The sequence below is a fragment of the Lolium rigidum genome, chromosome 5 (genome assembly GCF_022539505.1).
Source record: "Lolium rigidum isolate FL_2022 chromosome 5, APGP_CSIRO_Lrig_0.1, whole genome shotgun sequence".
NCBI classification, from domain to species: Eukaryota; Viridiplantae; Streptophyta; class Magnoliopsida; order Poales; family Poaceae; genus Lolium; species Lolium rigidum.
The window spans coordinates 123,573,610-123,598,742 of NC_061512.1; the positions used below are offsets into that span (position 1 = coordinate 123,573,610).

General features: G+C 44.0%; 1 protein-coding gene across 1 annotated transcript; it reads right to left on the minus strand.

The window, feature by feature from the left end:
* Positions 1-272: 272 nt before the first annotated feature.
* LOC124656347 (peroxidase 2-like) lies at positions 273-24,572 on the minus strand. Its single transcript, XM_047195108.1, has 3 exons — positions 24,384-24,572; positions 1,148-1,435; positions 273-1,022 (listed from the first exon to the last, which is right to left on the minus strand). The coding sequence occupies exons 1-3, from the start codon at positions 24,570-24,572 to the stop codon at positions 273-275; spliced, it is 1,227 nt and encodes a 408-aa protein (XP_047051064.1).
* Positions 24,573-25,133: the final 561 nt, after the last annotated feature.

Here is a 25,133-nt window from a genome sequence, read left to right on the forward strand (position 1 = left end):
GTGGGGTGATGATGACTATGACCAATAATGTTTAGTGAAAAAGGTGGACAGTGCCCTTAAAAAGAACCCTCGAAGATCTCATAGATAATAGCAGTACACCGACAAAATTTGAATAAAATCATCTGAAGCACAGGAATGAATGAAAGCTTTAATGGAAAATATACAGAAGTTTCAAAATAGCACAAACAAATATATGAGGTTATTCCGATAGTTTCAATCAAGAGCCATGGTGATTGAAGCACGTAGTTTCGATATCATTGAATGAACAGTCTCTAGTTGATGAGCCGGCAGTTCTTTCTGATCTCCCCATTTGCTCTGGTCTTCACCCCGATGCCGCCCATCTTTCTCATGGCTTGTTTGAACTTTGTTTCCCACACATTGGGGACAAGATTCTGCTTCACCAATCTCTTTGTCTTGGATGACTCAAGCGCGGCGTCCGACGTGAACAAAACTTCATGGTTAAGCACATTCTTGTAGTATTGGTTGTCCAACTTATTAGGGGTCTTGAAATCTTGATCCACCGTAGAGCTAGCGCTCTTGCACTTCCTTGTCACCGAGTTGGCAAACCTAGGGTTCATGGCCATTGGGTCGAAGGCATTGCGCGGGAGACGGTCACCGAAGGACGAGCAGTGGGAGATCCCAATAGTGTGCGCGCCGGATAGGGTGACCATCTCATCGAGGTTGAGCCCCTTGGCTGCAAACATAGCCTCAAGCACCGTGATGTTGGCGAAAGGAGGGGGAAGGTTGAAGAGGGTCTCACTCGCAGAAGAGATGCGTCCATCATAGCGGCCACCCGGCATTTCAAAGTATACCTTCTTGTTACTAAGGAAGTAGGTGGCGTCACGTCCAGCAAAGGCAACAATGTCTGCGCACGAGACGACACCCTTGCATTTTGCCTCGAGCTTGGTCTTGATCTTATCAATCACTTCAAAGCCGCGGAGACTGCCTATGTTAGGGAGGCCAAACTTCTCTGTCGATTCATTGGCGGGAGTCTTGTCAAGGAGGACCGATGCATCACAACCCTGAAAAGTAGATATATAATCGTCATGCCAAATTGTTAACTTCTACGTTAGTTTCATTTGAGGGCACATATATATAGTAAGAATGTTACCTAGGTTATCCACATGCTACATATAATTATATATACCTGGACAAAGCAGTCGTGAAAGAAGAGACGAATGAGGCCCGCGCCGATGCCGCGGTTGCGTTTAATCTCCTCCTGCACAACGTCCCTGATGATCTTCTCCGCTCCCTTGCAAGTCTTGTAGTAGTGAGCGTAGTTGAGTGTCGAGGCAACAAGTGAAGAGCTCTTTTTGGGTGACGATAATGGGTAAGGAAACCCGTAGCCCGCTTGGCACGTGTGGGCCACGCAGCCAAGCAATGCTACCAGCAGAGCCAAAGCGGCAAGCTTTCTAGCCATGGTATTGATAGCCCGCTAGACAGTGGAGTAGGGATTAGATTGTAGATATGGATGAAGAAAACTTGGTGTGTTGCATGTCTACTTATAGGTCGAGGCGGACCTTGAGAACATCCGTGCATGATCTATCCGTACAATATTTTTTCCTTTGATGGTAGGTGATATATTCTGTGTTTTCTGTTTAAGTTGGAACACAATGTTGAAATAAATATAAAAAAGATAAGTCAAACTAGAACATGGAGAGCACAATCTCACACACAGCTCAAATGGTTGACACTGGCTTTGTCATTAGCTCAGTAATGTGCGTGCTTGTTGTCGATGAAAATTTTCTAATAAGCGTTAATATTGCATCGTGAAAGAGTGCAAGGCAGGAGGAGAATATTGGGAACACCACGCACAGTCAAATAACAGAATCCTGGATTATATATTAGCTCAATAGAGCAATAATAGGACGTACACAAGCACTTCAAGACCACTTAGAATAGTACGGGTCATTTTTATGATACATTTGATTATTTTGGATAGTTAGTATCTTGTGATCCAACGGCCAGGTCGGGAATACTACACCAAAATTCGTGTATTATATTTAGGCATCAGAGACATATTAGGTAGTTAATATTTAAAACTCTGGCACTAGATTTGCTCCAAAATCTGCACCGCGTTTGCGTTAGAGGGAGAGATTAGGAGAAGTGTGAGGTAAACCAGTAAGAATGGTCACGGCCACAGCTTTTTATTATTATTATTGCAAGATCTAAATGTATTAAAGTTTACATCTTAAAGATCACTCAAAGTGGCAACCTGGATCACCAGGAGTTACTACCGGTGCTCACGGCCACGGCGGCGGCCTCGTTTCCAGGATCGCTCCAAATGCAACACTTCATGGCGCAAGACTCCTGCAAGACATGTTGTCGTCCTTCCTCCCGGCACCAGCGGCAAGAACAACATCCAAGCCCTCATCGTTGTAGTAGAGATGATGTAGTAGTTGAGTGGTCAAGCGTGTTCGTTTGTGTCGGCTCGTGGATACGAAAATGGTCATTTTTGACCGTCCGTTCGCGCCTGGGCGCCTCTAGCAGGCCGACGCATTTGGCCCGCGGACATAAATTTGGATGTTTAAACAGCAAAATAAACAGGTTTAAAGTACTCAATTATTACATCTAAATATTTGAAAATCTGCATGAAAACGAGGTGATATTAATGGCTACACAATATCTTCATGACCAGCCAATGCCTACTGATGCTCAATCAGATCCTTCTGTAGGCGTTTGGACATGTTCTCGTCATCAGTGACTTCAACATTTATATTCAGATACTGCTGCCAGGATGATGCCCCAGAGATTGGCACAACCAGCTCACCCTAACAAATCCTATAGGTGCTCATTGCGGCCATCGGGACGCTCGTCCTCAACTATCATATTATGCATGATCACGCAACATGTTATCACCTCATGTATGGTCTTCAACGACCATGTTCTTGCCGAGTAACGGACAATTGTCCAGCGAACTTGGAACACACCAAATCCCCCTCCACATCTTTCCTGGTAGCTTCTTGCATCGTGGCAAACCTCTACATTTTTTCCGTGTTTGGATTACGAACAGTCGTCATCAGTGTGGCCCAGTTAGGATAGATGCCATCAGCAAGATAATATGGCTTATTATATTCATTTCCATTGATCTCGTAGCTCATCTGAGGAGTTTTGCCTTGCATAAGCCCGTTGAAAACCAGAGATTGGTGCAACACATTAATGTCATTGTTGGAACCGGACATGCTAAAGAATATAACGCCAAATCCATAAATTTTGAGATATCTCTGCTTCAAGAAAAAAATGATAGTGCATCCCATCCGCATGGCCTTTGTACTGACCCGGCCATTGATACGCGTAAAGCACACGCCCGTTGTGAACCCCAAGTGGAAGGTGTGATGCGTATAGCAGCAAGTTTCCCTCAGTACGAAACCAAGGTTTATCGAACCAGTAGGAGTCAAGGATCACGTGAAGGTCGTTGGTGACGGAGTGTAGTGCGGCGCAACACCAGGGATTCCGGCGCCAACGTGGAACCTGCACAACACAATCAAAGTACTTTGCCCCAACGTAACAGTGAGGTTGTCAATCTCACCGGCTTGCTGTAAACAAAGGATTAAATATATAGTGTGGAAGATGATGTTTGTTTGCGAAGAACAGTAAAGAACAGATTTTGCAGTAGATTGTATTTCAGATGTAAAGAATTGACCGGGGTCCACAGTTCACTAGTGGTGTCTCTCCAATAAGAAATAGCATGTTGGGTGAACAAATTACAGTTGGGCAATTGACAAATAAAGAAGGCATAACAATGCACATACATATATCACGATGATTACTATGAGATTTAATCAGGGCATTACGACAAAGTACATAGACCGCTATCCAGCATGCATCTATGCCTAAAAAGTCCACCTTCAGAGTTATCATCCGAACCCCTTCCAAGTATTAAGTTGCAAACAACAGACAATTGCATTAAGTATGGTGCGTAATGTAATCAACACAAATATCCTTAGACAAAGCATTGATGTTTTATCCCTAGTGGCAACAAGACATCCACAACCTTAGAACTTTCTATCACTGTTCCGCATTCAATGGAGGCATGAACCCACTATCGAGCATAAATACTCCCTCTTGGAGTCACAAGTATCAACTTGGCCAGAGCCTCTACTAGCAACGGAGAGCATGCAAGAACATAAACAACATATATATGATAGATTGATAATCAACTTGACATAGTATTCCATATTCATCGTATCCCGACAAACACAACATGTAGCATTACAAATAGATGATCTTGATCATGATAGGAAGCTCACAAGATCTAACATGATAGCACAATGAGGAGAAGACAACCATCTAGCTACTGCTATGGACCCATAGTCCAGGGGTGAACTACTCACACATCGATCTGGAGGCGATCATGGTGATGAAGAGACCTCCGGGAGATGATTCCCCTCTCCGGCAGGGTGCCGGAGGCGATCTCCTGAATCCCCCGAGATGGGATTGGCGGCGGCGGCGTCTCTGGAAGGTTTTCCGTATCGTGGCTCTCGGTACTGGGGTTTTCGCGACGAAGGCTTTAAGTAGGCGGAAGGGCGGAGTCGGAGGGCTGATGGGGGCACCACACGATAGGGCGGCGCGGGGCCCACCCTGGCCGCGCGGCCCTGTGGTGTCGGCGCCCCGTCGCCCCACTTCGTTTCTCTTTCGGTCTTCTGGAAGCTTCGTGGAAAAATAAGACCCTGGGCGTTGATTTCGTCCAATCCCGAGAATATTTCTTTGTAGGATTTCTGAAACCAAAAATAGCAGAAAACAACAACCGAGTTCTTCGGCATCTCGTCAATAGGTTAGTGCCTGGAAAATGCATAATAATGACATAAAGTGTGTATAAAACATGTGAGTATCATCATAAAAGTAGCATGGAACATAAGAAATTATAGATACGTTTGAGACGTATCAATCATCCCCAAGCTTAGTTCCTACTCGCCCTCGAGTAGGTAAATGATACGTCCCAAACGTATCTATAATTTCTTATGTTCCATGCTACTTTTATGATGATACTTACATATTTTATACACACTTTACATCGTTTTGATGCATTTTCCGGAACTAACCTATTGACGAGATGCCGAAGTGCCAGTTCCTGTTTTCTGCTGTTTTTGGTTTCAGAAATCCTAGTAAGGAAATATTCTCGGAATCGGACGAAATCAACGCCAAGCATCTTAGAATTCCACGAAGCTTCCAGAACACCCGAGAGCCACCAGAGGGGAGCCCTGGGGGGCCCACACGTGTGGCCGGCGCGGCCAGGGGGTAGGGCGCGCCCCCCTAGTGTGTGGTCCCACCAGGACTCCACCGACCTTGCCCTTCCGCCTACTTAAAGCCTCCGTCGTGAAAACCCTATAAGAAAAAGGTACGGTACGAGAAACCTTCCAGAGCCGCCGCCATCGCGAAGCCAAGATCTGGGGGACAGGAGTCTCTGTTCCGGCACGCCGCCGGGACGGGAAGTGCCCCCGGAAGGCATCTCCATCGACACCACCGCCATCTTCATCAACGCTGTTGTCTCCCATGAGGAGGGAGTAGTTCTCCATCGAGGCTAAGGGCTGTACCGGTAGCTATGTGGTTAATCTCTCTCCTATGTACTTCAATACAATGATCTCATGAGCTGCCTTACATGATTGAGATTCATATGAGCTTTGTATCACTATTCATCTATGTGTTACTCCGGTGATGTTATTAAAGTAGTCTATTCCTCCTCCATGGTGTAAAGGTGACGAGTGTGTGCATCATGTAGTACTTGGCGTAGGTTATGATTGTAATCTCTTGTAGATTATGAAGTTAATTATTGCTATGATAGTATTGATGTGATCTATTCCTCCTTCATAGTGTGATGGTGACAGTGTGCATGCTATGTTAGTACTTGGTGTAATTGCAATGATCTATCATGCACTCTAAGGTTATTTAAATATGAACATCGACAAGTGTATTAGGTGTGTTGGGGACACAAGAGACTTCTTGTATCGTGATTGCCGGGTTGCTTGAGAGGAATATCTTTGACCTCTTCCTCCCTGAGTTCGATAAACCTTGGGTGATCCACTTAAGGGAAACTTGCTGCAGTTCTACAAACCTCTGCTTTTGGAGGCCCAACACTGTCTACAAGAATAGAAGCACCCGTAGACATCAAGCACTTTTCCGACGCCGTTGCCGGGGAGGTAAGGTAAAAGGTATTCACATCCTCCGACTACTAAGCTATCTCCTAGTCTTGTTGCCGGTGTGTGAGTGCTCGAAGCTATTTCCTTTAGATCCTGCAATTGCATCTTTTTGTTTCTTGTTTACACTAGTAAGGCATAATGGACAACAATGAGCTTTTTGTTCTATTTCCCGAGTTAAGACATGGATTGTTTGATGCGAAAATTAAAAAACCTATGGAACCTTATTTGCATGCTAGTAGTAATATTAGTATGAACGCTTTGAACACCATTGTTGATAATGATATAGAAAGTTCTAAGCTTGGGGAAGCTGGTTTTGATGAGCTTGATATTTTCAGTCCCCCAAGCATTGAGGAGAAAATTTTCTTTGATGATACTTTGCCTCCTATTTATGATGATTATAATGATAGTGGTCTTCTGGTGCCCCCTACTATGGAGGATAAAGTTTATTATGATTACAATATGCCTCCTATATTTGATGATAGCTACTTTGTTGAATTTGCTCCCACTACAATTAATAAGAATGACTATGCTTATGTTGGGAGTAGTAATAATTTTATGCATGAGACTCGTGATAAGAATGTTTCATTTGATAGTTATATTGTTGAGTTTGCTCATGATGCTACTGGATATTATTATGAGAGAGGAAAATATGGTTGTAGAAATTTTCATGTTACTAAAACACCTCTCTATATGCTGAAATTTTTGAAGTTACACTTGTTTTATCTTGCTATGCTTGTAACTTTGCTCTTCATGAACTTGTTTATTTACAAGATTCCTTTTCATAGGAAGTGGGTTAGGCTTAAATTTTTTTGAATTTTCTTCTTGATGCTCTCTTTTGCTTCAACTCTTATTTCTTGGGAGCATTAAAACTGCCGAGCCCATCTTAATGGCTATAAAGAAAGCACTTCTTAGGAGATAACCCATGTGTTTATTTTACTACAGCAATTTTGTTTTATATTTGAGTCTTGGAAGTTGTTTACTACTGTAGCAACCTCTCCTTATCTTTATTTTATTGCATTGTTGTGCCAAGTAAAGTCTTTGATAGTAGGGTTGATACTAGATTTGGATTACTCGCTGCGAAACAGATTTCGTCCTGTCACGAATTTGGGCAGTGTTCTCTGTAGGTAACTCAGAAAAATCTGCCAATTTACATGAGTGATCCCCAGATATGTACGCAACTTTCATTCAATTTGAGCATTTTCATCTGAGCAAGTCTGGTGCCTCTAAAAAATTCGTCTTTACGGACTGTTCTGTTTTGACAGATTCTGCCTTTTATTTCGCATTGCCTCTTTTGCTGTGTTGGATGGACTTATTTGTTCCATTAACTTCCAGTAGCTTTGTGCAATGTCCAGAAGTGTTAAGAATGATTGTGTCACCTCTGAATGTGTGGATTTTTGATTATGCACTAACCCTCTAATGAGATTGTTTTGAGTTTGGTGTGGAGGAAGTTTTCAAGGGTCAAGAGAGGAGGATGATACAATATGATCAAGAAGAGTGAAAAGTCTAAGCTTGGGGATGCCCCGTGGTTCATCCCTGCATATTTCAAGAAGACTCAAGCATCTAAGCTTGGGGATGCCCAAGGCATCCCCTTCTTCATCGACAACTTATCAGGTCACCTCTAGTGAAACTATATTTTTATTCCGTCACATCTTATGTACTTTACTTGAAGCGTCTGTGTGCTTTAATTTTTATTTTGTTATTTTCATTCTCTAAATAAATTCATGCTTGTGTGGGAGAGAGACACGCTCCGCTGGTTCATATGAACACATGTGTTCTTAGCTCATAATGTTCATGGCGAAGGTTGAACTGCTTTGTTAATTGTTATATGGTTGGAAACGGGAAATGCTACATGTGGTAATTGGTATAATATCTTGAATAATGTGATACTTGGCAATTGTTGTGCTCATGTTTAAGCTCTTGCATCATATACTTTGCACCCATTAGTGAAGAAATACATAGAGCTTGCTAAAATTTGGTTTGCATGATTGGTCTCTCTAAGGTCTAGATATTTTCTAGTAAGGATTGAACAACAAGGAAGACGGTGTAGAGTCTTATAATGCTTGCAATATGTCTTTTATGTGAGTTTTGTTGTATTGGTTCATACTTTTGTTTGTTTCAAATAACCTTGCTAGCCTAAGCCTTGTATTGAGAGGGATTACTTCTCATGCATCTAAATCCTTGAGCCAAACACTATGTCACTTGTGTCCACCATACCTACCCACTACATGGTATTTCTCCGCCATTCCAAAGTAAATTGCTTGAGTGCTATCTTTAAACACTTCAAAAGTTATTACCTCTTATTTGTGTCAATGTTTTATAGCTCATGAGGAAGTATGTGGTGTTTATCTTTCAATCTTGTTGGGCAACTTTCACCAATGGACTAGTGGCTTCATCCGCTTATCCAATAATTTTGCAAAAAGAGCTGGCAATGGGATTCCCAGTCCCAAATTAATTACCCTTCATAATTTTACAAAAATAGACACTCCTCCATGCTATGTGATTGTTGGATGGCACCCGAGGATTCGGTTAGCCATGGCTTGAGAAAGCAAAGGTGGGGAGGAGTGTCATCTAAATAAAACTAAAATAAAAAGGCACTCCTTCATGGTATGAGATTGTTGGCAGGCACCCGAGGATTCGGTTAGCCATGGTTTGTGAAAGCAAGGTTGGAAGGAGTGCCACCCAAAAAATAAAAACGTTTCATGGGAGCCGCTCTTCGAAGGTTTGTCTGGAAAGGGGGTTAGAGTGCCCATTACCATTCGTTGACAACAACAAACACCTCTCAAAACTTTACTTTTATGCTCTCTCTATGTTTTCAAAATAAAAGCTCTAGCACAAAAACAGTAATCCATGCTTCCCTCTGCGAAGGGCCAATCTTCTACTTTATTGTTGAGTCAGTTTACCTACTTCTTTCTATCTTAGAAGCAAACACTTGTGTGAACTGTGTGTATTGATTCTTACATACTTGCATATTTGCATTCATCATATTACTTTATGTTGACAATTATCCATGAGATATGCATGTTGAAAGTTGAAAGCAACCGCTGAAACTTAATCTTCCTTTGTGTTGCTCCAATGCCTTTACTTTGAATCTATCGCTTTATGAGTTAACTCTTATGCAAGACTTATTGATGCTTGTCTTGAAAGTACTATTCATGAAAAGTCTTTGTTATATGGTTCAGTTGTTTGCTCATTGTCTTTACCATTGCTTTGAATCACTTCATTCATCTCATATGCTTTGCAATAATATGATCAAGATTATGATAGCATGGCACCTAAGAAATTATCTTTGTTATCGTTTACCTACTCGAGGGCGAGTAGGAACTAAGCTTGGGGATGCTTGATACGTCCCAAACGTATCTATAATTTCTTATGTTCCATGCTACTTTTATGATGATACTTACATGTTTTATACACACTTTACATCATTTTGATGCATTTTCCGGAACTAACCTATTGACGAGATGCCGAAGTGCCAGTTCCTGTTTTCTGCTGTTTTTGGTTTCAGAAATCCTAGTAAGGAAATATTCTCGGAATCGGACGAAATCAACGCCCAGCATCTTAGAATTCCACGAAGCTTCCAGAACACCCGAGAGCCACCAGAGGGGAGCCCTGGGGGCCCACACGTGTGGGCGGCGCGGCCGTGGGTAGGGCGCGCCCCTAGTGTGTGGTCCCACCAGGACTCCACCGACCTTGCCCTTCCGCCTACTTAAAGCCTCCGTCGCGAAAACCCTATACGAAAAGCTACGGCACGAGAAACCTTCCGCAGCCGCCGCCATCGCGAAGCCAAGATCCGGGGGACAGGAGTCTCCGTTCCAGCACGCCGCCGGACGGGGAAGTGTCCCCGGAAGGCATCTCCATCGACACCACCGCCATCTTCATCAACGCTGATGTCTCCCATGAGGAGGGAGTAGTTCTCCATCGAGGCTAAGGGCTGTACCGGTAGCTATGTGGTTAATCTCTCTCTCTATGTACTTCAATACAATGATCTCATGAGCTGCCTTACATGATTGAGATTCATATGAGCTTTGTATCACTATTCATCTATGTGTTACTCTGGTGATGTTATTAAAGTAGTCTATTCCTCCTCCATGGTGTAAAGGTGACAGTGTGTGCATCATGTAGTACTTGGCGTAGGTTATGATTGTAATCTCTTGTAGATTATGAAGTTAATTATTGCTATGATAGTATTGATGTGATTTATTCCTCCTTCATAGTGTGATGGTGACAGTGTGCATTCTATGTTAGTACTTGGTGTAATTGCAATGATCTATCATGCACTCTAAGGTCATTTAAATATGAACATCGAATGTTGTGGAGCTTGTTAACTCCGGCATTGAGTTTCTCTTGTAGCCCTACGCAATTAGTGGTGTTCATCATCCAACAAGAGAGTGTAGAGTGGTTTTATTATGTGATCAAAGTTGAGAGTGTTCACTAGTGAAAGTATGATCCCTAGGCCTTGTTTCCAAATACTGCAATCATCGTTTATTTACTGTTCCGCTGCATGTTTACTTCCTGCAATATTACTATCATCAACTGCACGCCACTAAGCTATTTTCTGCCGCCGTTACTACTGCTCATATTCATTCATACCACTTGTATTTCACTATCTCTTCGCCAAACTAGTGCACCTATACATCTGACAAGTGTATTAGGTGTGTTGGGGACACAAGAGACTTCTTGTATCATGATTGCAGGGTTGCTTGAGAGGAATATCTTTGACCTCTTCCTCCCTGAGTTCGATAAACCTTGGTTGAACCACTTAAGGGAAACTTGCTGCTGTTCTACAAACCTCTGCTCTTGGAGGCCCAACACTGTCTACAAGAATAGAAGCACCCGTAGACATCAGTAAACGATAACAAGGATAATTTCTGAAGTGACATGCTATCATAATCTTGATCAATACTATTGTAAAGCATATGAGATGAATGCAGCGATTCGAAGCAATGGTAAAGACAATGAGTAAACAGCTGAATCATATAACAAAGACTTTTCATGAATAGTACTTTCAAGACAAGCATCAATAAGACTTGCATAAGAGTTAACTCATAAAGCAATAAATTCTTAGTAGAAAGCTTTGAAGCAACACAAAGGAAGATATAAGTTTCAACAGTTGCTTTCAACTACAACATATTTATCTCATGGATAATTGTCAACACAAAGTAATATAACAAGTGCAATAGGTAAACATGTAAGAATCAATGCACACAATTCATACAAGTGTTTGCTTCTAAGATAGAAAGAAGTAGGTAAACTGACTCAACAATAAAGTAAAAGAATGGCCCTTCGCAAAGGGAAGTATGGATTACTATTTTTGTGCTAGAGTTTTCATTTTGAAAACATAGAAACAATTTTGTCAACGGTAGTAATAAATCATATGTGTTATGTATAAGATATCCTATAAGTTGCAAGGCTCATGCATAGATTACCAATAGTGCTCGCACCTTGTCCTAATTAGCTTGGATTAACATGGATTATCATTGCATAACATATGTTTCAACCAAGTGTCACAAAGGGGTACCTCTATGCCGCCTGTACAAAGGTCTAAGGAGAAAGATCGCATTTGATTTCTCGTGTTTGATTATTCTCAACTTAGACATCCATATCGGGACAACATAGACAACAGATAATGGAATCCTCTTTAATGCATAAGAATTCAACAACAGATAATATTCTCATAAGAGATTGAGTATTAATTGTCCAAACTGAAACTTCCACCATGACTCATGGCTTTAGTTAGCGGCCCAATGTTCTTCTCTAACAATATGCATACTCAAACCATTTGATCATGAAAATCGCCCTTACTTCAGACAAGACGAAGCAACTCACATGATATTCAACAAAGGTGTAATAGTTGATAGCGTTCCCAGAAACATGGTTACTGCTCAATAAGCAACTTATAAGAAATAAGATACATAGCTACATATTCTTCACCACAATAGTTTTTAAGGCTATTTTCCCATGAGCTATATATTGCAAAGACAAAGGAATGAAGTTTTAAAGGTAGCACTCAAGTAATTTACTTTGGAATGGCAGTAGAAATACCATGTAGTAGGTAGGTATGGTGGACACAAATGGCATGGTTTTTGGCTCAAGGATTTGGATGCACGAGAAGAATTCCTCTCAATACAAGGCTAGGCTAGCAAGGTTGTTTGAAGCAAACTCAAGTATAAAACGGTTCAGCAAAACTTACATATGAACATATTACAAGCATTATAAGACTTTACATCGTCTCCTTGTTGTTCAAACACCTTAACCAGAAAATATCTAGACTCTAGAGAAACTAATCATGCAAACCAAATTTTAACAAGCTCTATGTAGTTCTTCATTAATAGGTACAAAGGACATGATGCAAGAGCTTAAACATGATCTATATGAGCACAAAAATTGCCAAGTATCAAATTATTCAAAACATTATACCATTTACCACATGCAGCATTTTCTGTTTCCAACCATATAACAATGTACGAAGCAGTTTCAACCTTCGCCATGAACATTAAGAATAAAGCTAAGAACATATGTGTTCATACGAAACAGCGGAGCGTGTCTCTCTCCCAAACAAGGAATGCTAGGATCCGATTTTATTCAAACAAAAAAAACATACAGACGCTCCAAGTAAAGCACATAACATGTGACGGAATAAAAATATAGTTTCACTAGAGGTGACTTGATAAGTTGTCGATGAAGAAGGGATGCCTTGGGCATCCCCAAGCTTAGATGCTTGAGTCTTCTTCAAATATGCAGGGATGAACCACGGGGGCATCCCCAAGCTTAGACTTTTCACTCTTCTTGATCATATTGTATCATCCTCCTCTCTTGACCCTTGAAAACTTCCTCCACACCAAACTCAAAACAAACTCATTAGAGGGTTTGTGCATAATTGAAAATTCATATATTCAGAGGTGACATAATCATTCTTAACACTTCTGGACATTGCACAAAGCTACTGAAAGTTAATGGAACAAAGAAATCCATCAAACATAGCAAAACAAAGCAATGCGAAATAAAAGGCAGAATCTGTCAAAACAGAACAGTCCGTAAAGACGAATTTTTCTGGGGCACTTAACTTGCTCAGATGAAAATGCTAAAATTGAATAAATGTTGCGTACGTATCTGAGGATCACGCACGTAAATTGGCAGATTTTTCTAAATTTCCTACAGAAGGGGCTGCTCAATTTCGTGACAGTAAGAAATCTGTTTCTGCGCAGTAATCCAAATCTAGTATTGACTTTACTATCAAAGACTTTACTTGGCACAACAATGCAATAAAATAAAGATAAGGAGAGGTTGCTACAGTAGTAACAACTTCCAAGACTCAAATATAAAATAAAAGTGCAGAAGTAAAATAATGGGTTGTCTCCCATAAGCGTTTTTCTTTAACGCCTTTCAGCTAGACGCAGAAAGTGTGAATCAAGTATTATCGAGAGACGAAGCATTATCATTCTTACCAGGGGCCTTGCGCCTACCCTTCTTACTCTTATTCTTACTCTTTGGTTTAGGGAATATGTGGCCACATCCGGGCGTAGAGGTAAAATTTAGAGTGCCTTTCCCCACATCTATGATTGCTCCCACGAGTTTCAGCAGGGACCTTCCAAGTGTGATTTGTCCTGTCCCTACACATTCAACAACGATATAATCAGTGGATACCGTTCTTCCAAGAAAGGTTGTGAAGACACCTTCAGCTATACCCTTAGGAATTATAACAGAGTTATCAGTAAGAGTTATTCCTTCTCCTCCTTCAGTAAGTTCCCAAAGTGTCAAAGATTCATAAATTATTTTAGGCATAAGACAAAACTCAGACATAATATCACAACGGGCATGAAAAGTTTCACAACAAATAGCAACTTTAATAGTACGCACCCACATTGAAGGTTCAAAGCTTACTAGAACATAATCATAATACTCACGAATCTGGTTGCACCCTTCTTTTAAACAAGATATATTCGTTTCGAGAGTGTTTAATCTATTATGAATGCTAGCAAGAGATGAATCAAAATTATTAGCGGAGCTAGATGATGCAACCAATTTTTTTATGGCATTATAAGCTTGATCCCCATCACAGTGAAGGAAATCTCCTCCCACTACAGCATCTAAGGCATATCTATAGCGAAGAATGAGCCCAAAATAAAAGTTACTAAGAAGCAAACTTAGAGTCATTTTAGGTTCAGTTTTACTATAAGAGTCAAAAATTATGGACCAAGCTTCTTTAAAACTCTCCTCACCCCCTTGTTTAAAAGTAAAGATCAATTCCTCAGGTGACAGAGTAACAACTACATGACTAGTCATGATAATAAAGTAAATGCGAGTAACTAATTTTTTTGTGTTTTTAATATGGAGAACGCAAACAAGACAGTAAATAAAGTAAAGCTAGTAACTAATTTTTTTGTATTTTTGATATAAAGAGCAAAGAAAGCAGTAAATAAAATAAAGTAAAGCAAGACAAAAACAAAGTAAAGAGATTGGATGTGGGAGACTCCCCTTGCAGCGTGTCTTGCTCTCCCCGGCAACGGCGCCAGAAATTTAGCTTGATACGCGTAAAGCACACGCCCGTTGGGAACCCCAGGTGGAAGGTGTGATGCGTATAGCAGCAAGTTTCTCTCAGTACGAAACCAAGGTTTATAGAACCAGTAGGAGTCAAGGATCACGTGAAGGTCGTTGGTGACGGAGTGTAGTGCGGCGCAACACCAGGGATTCCGGCGCCAACGTGGAACCTGCACAACACAATCAAAGTACTTTGCCCCAACGTAACAGTGAGGTTGTCAATTTCACCGGCTTGCAGTAAACAAAGGATTAAATGTATAGTGTGGAAGATGATGTTTGTTTGCGAAGAACAATAAAGAACAGAGTTTGCAGTAGATTGTATTTCAGATGTAAAGAATGGACCGGGGTCCACAGTTCACTAGTGGTGTCTCTCCGATAAGAAATAGCATGTTGGGTGAACAAATTACAGTTGGGCAATTGACAAATAAAGAAGGCATAACAATGCACATACATATATCACGATGATTACTATGAGATTTAATCAGGGCATTACGACAAAGTACATAGACCGCTATCCAGCATGCATCTATGCCTAAAAAGTCCACCTTCATGTTATCATCCGAACCCCTTCCAGTATTAAGTTGCAAACAACAGACAATTGCATTAAGTATGGTGCGTAATGTAATCAACACAAATATCCTTAGACAAAGCATTGATGTTTTATCCCTAGTGGCAACAAGCACATCCACAACCTTAGAACTTTCTGTCATCGTCCCGCATTCAATGGAGGCATGAACCCACTATCGAGCATAAATACTCCCTCTTGGAGTCACAAGTATCAACTTGGCCAGAGCCTCTACTAGCAATGGAGAGCATGCAAGAACATAAACAACATATATATGATAGATTGAGTATCAACTTGACATAGTATTCCATATTCATCGGATCCCGACAAACACAACATGTAGCATTACAAATAGATGATCTTGATCATGATAGGCAGCTCACAAGATCTAACATGATAGCACAATGAGGAAAAGACAACCATCTAGCTACTGCTATGGACCCATAGTCCAGGGGTGAACTACTCACACATCGATCCGGAGGCGATCATGGTGATGAAGAGACCTCCGGGAGATGATTCCCCTCTCCGGCAGGGTGCCGAAGGCGATCTCCTGAATCCCCCAAGATGGGATTGGTGGCGGCGGCGTCTCTGGAAGGTTTTCCGTATCGTGGCTCTCGGTACTGGGGTTTTCGCGACGAAGGCTTTAAGTAGGCGGAAGGGCGGAGTCGGAGGGCTGACGGGGGCCCCACACCATAGGGCGGCGCGGGGCCCACCCTGGCCGCGCGGCCCTGTGGTGTCGGTGCCCCGTCGCCCCACTTTGTTTCTCTTTCGGTCTTCTGGAAGCTTCGTGGAAAAATAAGACCCTGGGCGTTGATTTCGTCCAATTCCGAGAATATTTCCTTTGTAGGATTTCTGAAACCAAAAACAGCAGAAACAAGAATCGGCTCTTCGGCATCTCGTCAATAGGTTAGTGCCGGAAAATGCATAATAATGACATAAAGTGTGTCTAAAACATGTGAGTATCATCATAAAAGTAGCATGGAACATAAGAAATTATAGATACGTTTGAGACGTATCAGCCATCCAAATGGATAGTTCTTCCACTTCCAGTGCATGCAATCTGTGATGTCAATCATGCATGGGAACCCTCTAGACTCGTTAATAGACAACTGCCTTGTGTCCTCAACTGTTAGCTCGGTCAAGTAATATTCTTCGAACATGGCAATCACGGCTCGGCAAAACCGGTACATGGCCTCAAGGCAGGTGCTCTCAACCATTCGAAGATACTCATCAAATATATCAGCAGCCATTCCATACGATAGCATGCAAATAGCTGCGAAATATTTTTGGTAGGAGGTGAAGCCTAGCGCACTATGGCATCGGGCCTACATTGGAAGTACGGGTCGTAGTCTCAGACGTCCCGTAGAATGATCATGAGCATGTCCCTTGACATCATGTACTGGCGCTGGAACAATTTTTCCGGTAACATAGTGCGGTCGAAGTAGTCCTTGTGGAGTTGGAGGTGCCCTTCCACTCTGTTGTGCGGTAGGATTTTTTAGCGGTCTTTCACAGAGCCCCGATGCACTGGCGCCTGGTTGGCATTGTGCTCGTGGAGAATGGAGGCCGCAGTAGAATCCATGTTCTGTGTCGTCTGCTCGGACTCGTAGTCGGAATAGGAGTCAATGACCTCACTACGGAACTTTTTGAGCAACTTCCACATGTCCATCTGCGTAGGTAGAAACTGCGGATCAATGGTCACCTATAATAGCGCCAAAAAATGAATTAAAACCTAACGGCGCAACCGAACAGGTCCTGGGCGGCGAGGCCGGCCGGCACAACCGGTAGTTGCTTGGCCCCCAAAGACGTGACAGATGCGGCCACGAACCTACCCCGACTCCTATCTTGTTCTCCGACGCGGTGAGGCCCGAACAGATGACATGTACTATGGCAGTGCGGTGGGGTGGGGTTGGGGTGGCGACGTTGCACTAGGGCAGCAAATAAGGGGAACATGAAGCAAATCCACGTGGTTCATTTCACTGTCCTTGACCTACGGGCCTAGGTTAGAACAAGCGGTCACGCGGCACGACTGCGCATCGTCCGTAGAGACGCAACTGAGGCGCATATTTGGGCCGCATTTGCGTCTCCGCAGACAGCCTGTCACTATGCATCGGGCCGCTAGCCCTGGATGCGGACATATTTTTTGACAACGCGGTCGGAGACGATCACTCCGCATCCGTTTATGTCTCCCCTTTGGAGACGTCCTAAGCCTATTTATATGAGTACAACAGAAATTACCAAATCATCCTCTACCCAAATTCAGAAATGAACTATATAGAATAACCGTTGGATCAATTTAATACTACACCCTAAAATCTGTTGTATAAAGAATACATACATTGGCAATTTAGGTAAGTGAGATTGTTTTTCTTGAAAACACAAAACTGTTTAAGAAATCTTCGTGACCAAAGGTTAACATCATATGCGCCTGTGCACATCTCCTCCGATAATTCGTGCCGGTGGAGCACTAGTGGAAAATAGGCTAATTGTGGCGCACCAAATTTCAATTCTGTGGCGCATATCCAGATCGCTATAGTTGCCACGCGACTAGTATTTGAATTTTGTGGCGCATATGTACATGCACCACAGAATTTTTGAAACTTCCGTGGCGCACTAGGTCAATATGCGCCACATAATTTTCTTGAAAACTTCTGTGGCGCACCATGCTAATGTGCGCCACAGATTTTTTTTTGAATTATATAAAAAAGTGGCGGCCAGATCTAGATCTAGATCTAGATCTGGGGCCGCTGGAATTTCGCCGGTTTTTTTGGGAATTTCACCGAAAGGTGAGTGGTTGTGTGGGTTGGGTTGGGTGGGGTGGGGTGGGGTGGGTGGGTAGAGGAGGAGGCCGGCCGGAGGAGGTGGTGGTGGTGGTGGAGGAGGAGGAGGAGGAGGAGGTGGTGGTGGTGGCCGGAGGAGGAGGAGGAGGAGGAGGAGGTGGTGATGGTTGCCGAAGGAGGTGGTGGTGGTCGCCGGAGGAGGAGGAGAAGGTGGTGATGGTGGTCGCCGGAGGAGGAAGCCGTAGGAGGAGGAGGGAGAGAAGGGAGGAGATGGTGGTAGTGCTGGAGAAGAAGGAAGGAGGTGGTGGTGGTGGGAGGAGAAGTTGAGGAGAAAGAGGAGAAGTGAGATGGAGAAATGAGAGGAGAAGTGGAGGAGGAGATTGGCGCCTCCGAAATTTAAATTTCGGGCCAAAACTTCTGTGGCGCACGGGCAGTTGGTGCGCCACATAATTTTTTTTTGATTTTTTTTATTCTTACACAAAAAATCTTTGACTTGCCGTATATTTTCACTCTTTTCGAATTTGGCGATTCTAAAAATAGTCCAACCAGACAAGCCCAGGTGAATTCGGATGTATAATTTTGTCGGAACATTTTGATATATTTTGCGTGTTTTTTTGAGTTCGTATGCAACCAGGAATCCAGTTTCATGATTTTGCAATGCAATTTTGCAAAAAAAAAATCGAAATTCATGTTTGTTAATTTTCAGTGGTGCTAGATGACATAATACATGGGCACCTCGAAAGATTTTATTTTTTGAATTTTCTATCTATTTCTTTTATATTTTACATTAAAAAAGGCGATCCATGTGGGGTGGAGTTGCGTGGGAAGAAAAAATCCTTCAACTATCTGTGCCACAGAATTTTTACTTTCTGTGACGCATGTTGACATATGCGCCATGGAATTTTGACTTTATGTGGCGCATGTGGCGGATGCGCCACAGAATTCCCTTCGCCCATGTGCAGTGGTGGACCCCGCGTGGGCCTCACAAACTTTCTGTGACGCACATGTGCACATGCGCCATAGAATGGCTAATTTCTGTGGCGCACCAGCTGCAAATGCACCACAGAATTCCCAGAAATTCTGTGAAGCATTAATTTGCATGTGCCACAGAAATAATTTTGTGGAACATGCACGTTTTAGTGGGCCACAAATGGTAATTCTACCTCTAAGGGTTTTCCTACTAGTGGAGCCTGGAGGATCATAGGTATTGCATGGTGCACTCAACGAAGCGGTACATGGACATATGTTGTTAGTCGCTCCCTAGCCGCGTTCCTTAAACACGGCCCCCAAACTTTTTTTTATTAAAATATTTTTTTGCATTTTTATTTCAATAGAGAGGTGGAACATTACACAAACTAAAACATAATTTGGAACATGGTTTTACACAAACTAATACAATACATAGTTTGGAACATGGTTTTCACAAACTAATAGATAGTAAAACATTGCAAAATGAGGAAACCTAACTAGTGTTGGCATCGCAGATTTCGTATGTTCGTTGCCAAGAAAGAACACTTGCAGGCACTCTCAGTTACCTAAACTAGAAAACCGAGTTGGTAATTGATGGCGTGTAAGACACACGTCCATTGGGAACCCCAGGAGGAAGGTGTGATGTGTACAGCGACAAGTTTTCCCTCCGTAAGAAACCAAGGTTATCGAACCAGTAGGAGTCAAGGAACACGTGAAGGTTGTTGGTGGCGGAGTGTAGTGCGGCGCAACACCAGGGATTCCGGCGCCAACGTGGAACCTGCACAACACAATCAAAGTACTTTGCCCCAACGTAACGAGTGAGGTTGTCAATCTCACCGGCTTGTCTGTAAACAAAGGATTAGATGTATAGTGTGGAAGATGATGTTTGTTTGCGAAGAACAAGTAAAGAACAGTAATTTGCAGTAGATTGTATTTCCGATGTAAAGAATGGACCGGGGTCCACAGTTCACTAGTGGTGTCTCTCCGATAAGAAATAGCATGTTGGGTGAACAAATTACAGTTGGGCAATTGACAAATAAAGAAGGCATAACAATGCACATACATATATCACGATGAGTACTATGAGATTTAATCAGTGCATTACGACAAAGTACATAGACCGCTATCCAGCATGCATCTATGCCTAAAAAGTCCACCTTCGAGGTTATCATCCGAACCCCTTCCGGTATTAAGTTGCAAACAACGGACAATTGCATTAAGTATGGTGCGTAATGTAATCAACACAAATATCCTTAGACAAAGCATCGATGTTTTATCCCTAGTGGCAACAAGACATCCACAACCTTAGAACTTTCGTCACATCGTCCCATATTCAATGGAGGCATGAACCCACGATCGAGCATAAATACTCCCTCTTGGAGTCACAAGTATCAACTTGGCCGAGCCTCTACTAGCAACGGAGAGCATGCAAGAACATAAACAACATATATGATAGATTGATAATCAACTTGACATAGTATTCCATATTCATCGGATCCCAACAAACACAACATGTAGCATTACAAATAGATGATCTTGATCATGATAGGTAGCTCAGAAGATCTAACATGATAGCACAATGAGGAGAAGACAACCATCTAGCTACTGCTATGGACCCATAGTCCAGGGTGAACTACTCACACATCGATCCGGAGGCGATCATGGTGATGAAGAGACCTCCGGGAGATGATTCCCCTCTCCGGCAGGGTGCCGAAGGCGATCTCCTGAATCCCCCGAGATGGGATTGGCGGCGGCGGCGTCTCTGGAAGGTTTTTCGTATCGTGGCTCTCGGTACTGGGGTTTTCGCGACGAAGGCTTTAAGTAGGCGGAAGGGCGGAGTCGGAAGAGGCACGGGGGCCCCACACCACAGGGCGGCACGGGGCCCACCCTGGCCGCGCGGCCTTATGGTGTCGGCGCCCCGTGGCCCCACTTCGTTTCTCCCTCGGTCATCTGGAACCTTCGTGGAAAAATAAGACCCTGGGCGTTGATTTCGTCCAATTCCGAGAATATTTCCTTTGTAGGATTTCTGAAACCAAAAACAGAAGAAAATAACAAATGGCTCTTCGGCATCTCGTCAATAGGTTAGTACCGAAAATGCATAATAATGACATAAAATATGTATAAAACATGTGAGTATCATCATAAAAGTAGCATGGAACATAAGAAATTATAGATACGTTTGAGACGTATCAGTAATGATAGTCCGATTGGTCCTTTGCAAGGAGAACATACAGAAACCTCTATTACCATTTTCGTTGCGACGGCGTGTTCAATCGTCCTCCTCTTCGTTGTCATCGTGGTAGTGCCGGCGGTAGGACGTGTCATCGAACACCTTTACGCTCATATCTGCCTCGCCTAGGTAGGAGAATGTGAGCACGCGGTCGGCTTGGAGGTCGTTGTAGCGCGCGACTTCTCCCAGCCGGTGTGGAGGTACATCTTGTCGCGCCCGTCGAAGAGCATGTCCACCAGCCACTGGCAGCAGTAGGAGCCAGCCTCCCGCAGATGCAGCGCGGACGGCTTGTTGCCGGCGACGAACTCGGCGAACTTGTCCGGTAGCCTCTGGATGCCGAGTGGATCGTCATTGAGGACGACGATGAACTCGAATAGCACTTGGTGCTCCTCCTGCAGATACGACGATGAAGACGATGACGTCGCAGGCGACGGCGACCGTGCAGCTCTTGGTGCCCCGGCACGGCCGCGGCCACGACCATGGCCGCGACCTCGGCCTCTGCCTCTACCAGCCATGGCCCTCGACTCTTGAGATGGTGGCGGCTAGGATTGGGGAGAGATGCGCTAGGGTTTGTGTGTGAGGGACGATGCGAAAGCGACCATTTTTATAGGCCGGAGGGAGGCAGAGAGCAGTGGCACTCATTAACGCCGGCACGGAGAGCTTGGGGCGACGAGACGCATCCCTACGCCTCTGCGGAAACTGCACCGTCGCTGCACACCAATAAATTTCGTCGTGAGGTAGGCGACGGTTAGATTAAACTTGAATGTGTCGCTGACGTGTCGGTCCCGCGTCTCCCCGCCTCGCTTTTCGTTGTGTTCGGCGTGCCCGGAACGTCCCCTGTGGATCGGAGACGGTCTCAGGACGCCGGATGAAAGGAGGCTTTGGACGCGCGGCTGGGAACGAAAATTTGTCTAACACGCCCCAAATATCTTTGGCGGCCTCTTTAGGGACGCGGCTGGAGATGCTCTTAGGTCCGCTAAATTGTTGTTGCACGCTCGTTCAGAACTATTTTGATTGTGCTTTCTTTGGCGGCCACATTGGACACCACGGACGTGTGGGTGATCTGCTTCCATATGTCGTTGGCTCTCGATCGCTTGTTTGGAGTTTCTTGGTGGAATAATATTTGATGTGATGTGAAATAAAAGAAAACAAACTCTACTTTCTCCGTTCTATATTGGTTGTTGCTGATTTAGGATAATAAAATCAGCGACAACTAATATGAAAGGGAGGAAGTGACGCGGGCATACCGTATCAGGTACCCACTATTGCTATATTGGGCGCGGTCCAATCGAATGCCAATGAAGGCCGCGTCGCAACAAGCTATTGAAGCCCAGGAACCGTGCAAGGCAAATCAAGCCCAAGCTTGGAATGTACAACCTGCAACCGACCATGAACCCTGAGACCTGGACTTCTATAAGGACAAAGAGGTTTTATCGGTGAGGAGAATGACAAGGTACACGCGACCTAGACTAGATCATACAAAACCATCACGCCGACATTTTGTAACCCAATCTCTATCAATTAAGAAACAGACAAGCAACATGTAGTGTTTTCCCTCCGGAGGCCTGAAGGTGGTTAAAATCATGTCCTGTATGTGTTTTTTGTTTGTATTCCGATGAATCCACCAGGGCATCATCTTCCCTAAAATCCAAGTCCATAACTTAAAGGTATTGTTGTGTGGTGTCAATTGGCGCCATCTGTGGGATACATGTGCGCTGGAGTCATAGCTTCTTATTCTCCCAATCTCAAGATTTTCTATTCGACGGTTCGGGAGAAACCAATGTGATTCGGCTCCTTCACCTTCACGTCCCACTATTACCGGTGGAGATGGCGCACATAAGCGAGGATCACGATTGCATCGCGTACGTGCGGGGATAGGTGTGAGATGTCAAGAAGCTTCGAGTCGTCTTTCACGGGGGACACATTAGGCAACTGGGTGGCTAAGACACCGCAAGGTAATCGGGAGGCTCGGCATGTGCAGTCGGCTACTAATTTTGAGAAGGGCTCGAACTTCAGCCATGGTGGTCCCAATAGTTAAGAGATGAAGGGTTTAATGGCCAAGGTTTTGGTGCCTATGAGGAAGGAAAAGGCAAAAATGGCTATGGGAATGGATATGCATCAATGAACCGATGTAATTATAGATAGGACCTTTATCATCAATTCTATTATGGGAACCGAAATCACAATAACAACTACCGGGGAGGTTCTGGGAGGTTTAATGGAAACAATAATCGATATCAACAAACATTCAACAATAGTGAAAACTATGTGGTCACTGCTTCGGCTCAGGCTCAGGACGCGGTTGCTACTCACACGGTTGCATCGACCTCTGGTTTATCTGATGCCCCTCTTAACTTGCAGAATATGGAGACGACCTCTGTCGTGTTTGTCAACACGTGCTTAGAAAAAACTTGATAAAATGTATTGTCTGAGATGTGGTGAGAATGGTCACTTGGTGGAGACTTGTACTGCTATTTTATGTCTATATTGTTAGAAGAGTTCTCATGAGTCCATCAGTTGCCCGCTGCTTTCTATGCCAAAACCAATTGCAATTACTTATGGTGTTTCTCGCAATGAGCTTATTTTCCATGAGATACCTGCTTCATCTGATGTTACTTTTAGGTAGGACAGTGGAAAGGTTGGTAAAATTTCGATTGTTGATGGGGTATTATCATCTCAAGAAATTTAGAGTGGATCATATCCCAATGGGATCTTAGACTTACTGATGATGGCGCTTTCGAAGTTATATTTCCCTCTAAGGCTGACCTTGCGAGGATGACAAAGTTTATTAATGTTATGATCCCTGGCACAAGTATGTTCTTTCACTTCGAGGAGTGGTCAGATGCTGAAGTGGACAAGTTTTATCCCACACCAGTTTGGGTTGAGTACATGTGTGTTGTTATAAGGAGATGTTCGATTATTTATCTCTTTTGGTGTTGTCTCTTTGATTGGGAAGGCAAAATAAGTTGACATGGAATTCACTAGACCTCATTTTATGGATCGAATGTTGGTTGAGGAAGAGGACCACGATGACGATGATGATGACGAGGAGGAGGAGGAGATGTCCCAAACCAAGAGCCATGCGACGACACCACAAACTACCTCTAGTCCTCCTCGCGTGGGAGCGTGAGAAGCTAGAGGCCTTGAAGGAGGACAAGCTCCCCTACCAGCCACCCGAGCTGAACGAGGACGAGGCTCTTTGAATGGCCATCGTCGCACCGGAGCTCGAGGACACTGGCAGCATCGATCTCGAAGAGCATGGTGGCGCTGCCGAAGTTGCATGTCGCATCCTTGTTGGCCCAGATAATCTTGTAGAAGTAGCTATGGGTGGTGTAGGAGTAGCGCGCAAGCAGCATGCTGGGGCGTGTGGCATTTCCCTCCTGGGTGAAGCAAGGCCGCAGTCGGCGCAGCTCCCGCACGCCTAGTCGAGCGTTCTTTGGATCTGACCAGCTGAAATTTAGAAACTGGAGCTTGCTGAGAGTTTTTTTATGGAGTAAGAGCAACTCTAGTAGACACCGCAAACCCAAATACGCTGTGATGGAGGGCACCCTAAACGTGTTTTGCAGGCTGAAAAAATGTCGCGCAGTCCAGACATTGCAAAAGGAGCCTCTAAAAGAGCATATTCCCTGCCCTGGCCCACGGTCAGTCATTTAAATTTTTTCCCTTTTTTCCCCAACATCGGCCCCAACCACGGTTAGCATGGGTGCCTCGAGCACCGTCATGCGTGCCACCCCGGCCCACAGCCGCACCTCGCCCGGCGCGAGCGCGTGCCCCCGCCCGCCGCCCGTCCCTGCCTGCCGCCCGCGTGCCGTGCCGCGCCAGTAGCCGCACGCCTAGCAGCCCCGCGCCGGTCGGCCGCCCGCTACGGATTACGGCGAATTTTGGCCCGATTCCAGCGACTCCAACGAATTTTGGTA

Bases quoted from the DNA above. Each gene is read 5' to 3' on its own strand.
- LOC124656347 (XM_047195108.1), bottom strand. From the start codon at position 24,572: ATGCTGCTTGCGCGCTACTCCTACACCACCCATAGCTACTTCTACAAG. The intron at 1,436-24,383 runs GTAGGGGAGCTT...TCCACTGTCTAG, and splicing joins TCGTTCAGCTCGGGTGGCTG to CGGGCTATCAATACCATGGC. The intron at 1,023-1,147 runs GTATATATAATT...TCTACTTTTCAG, and splicing joins TTCACGACTGCTTTGTCCAG to GGTTGTGATGCATCGGTCCT.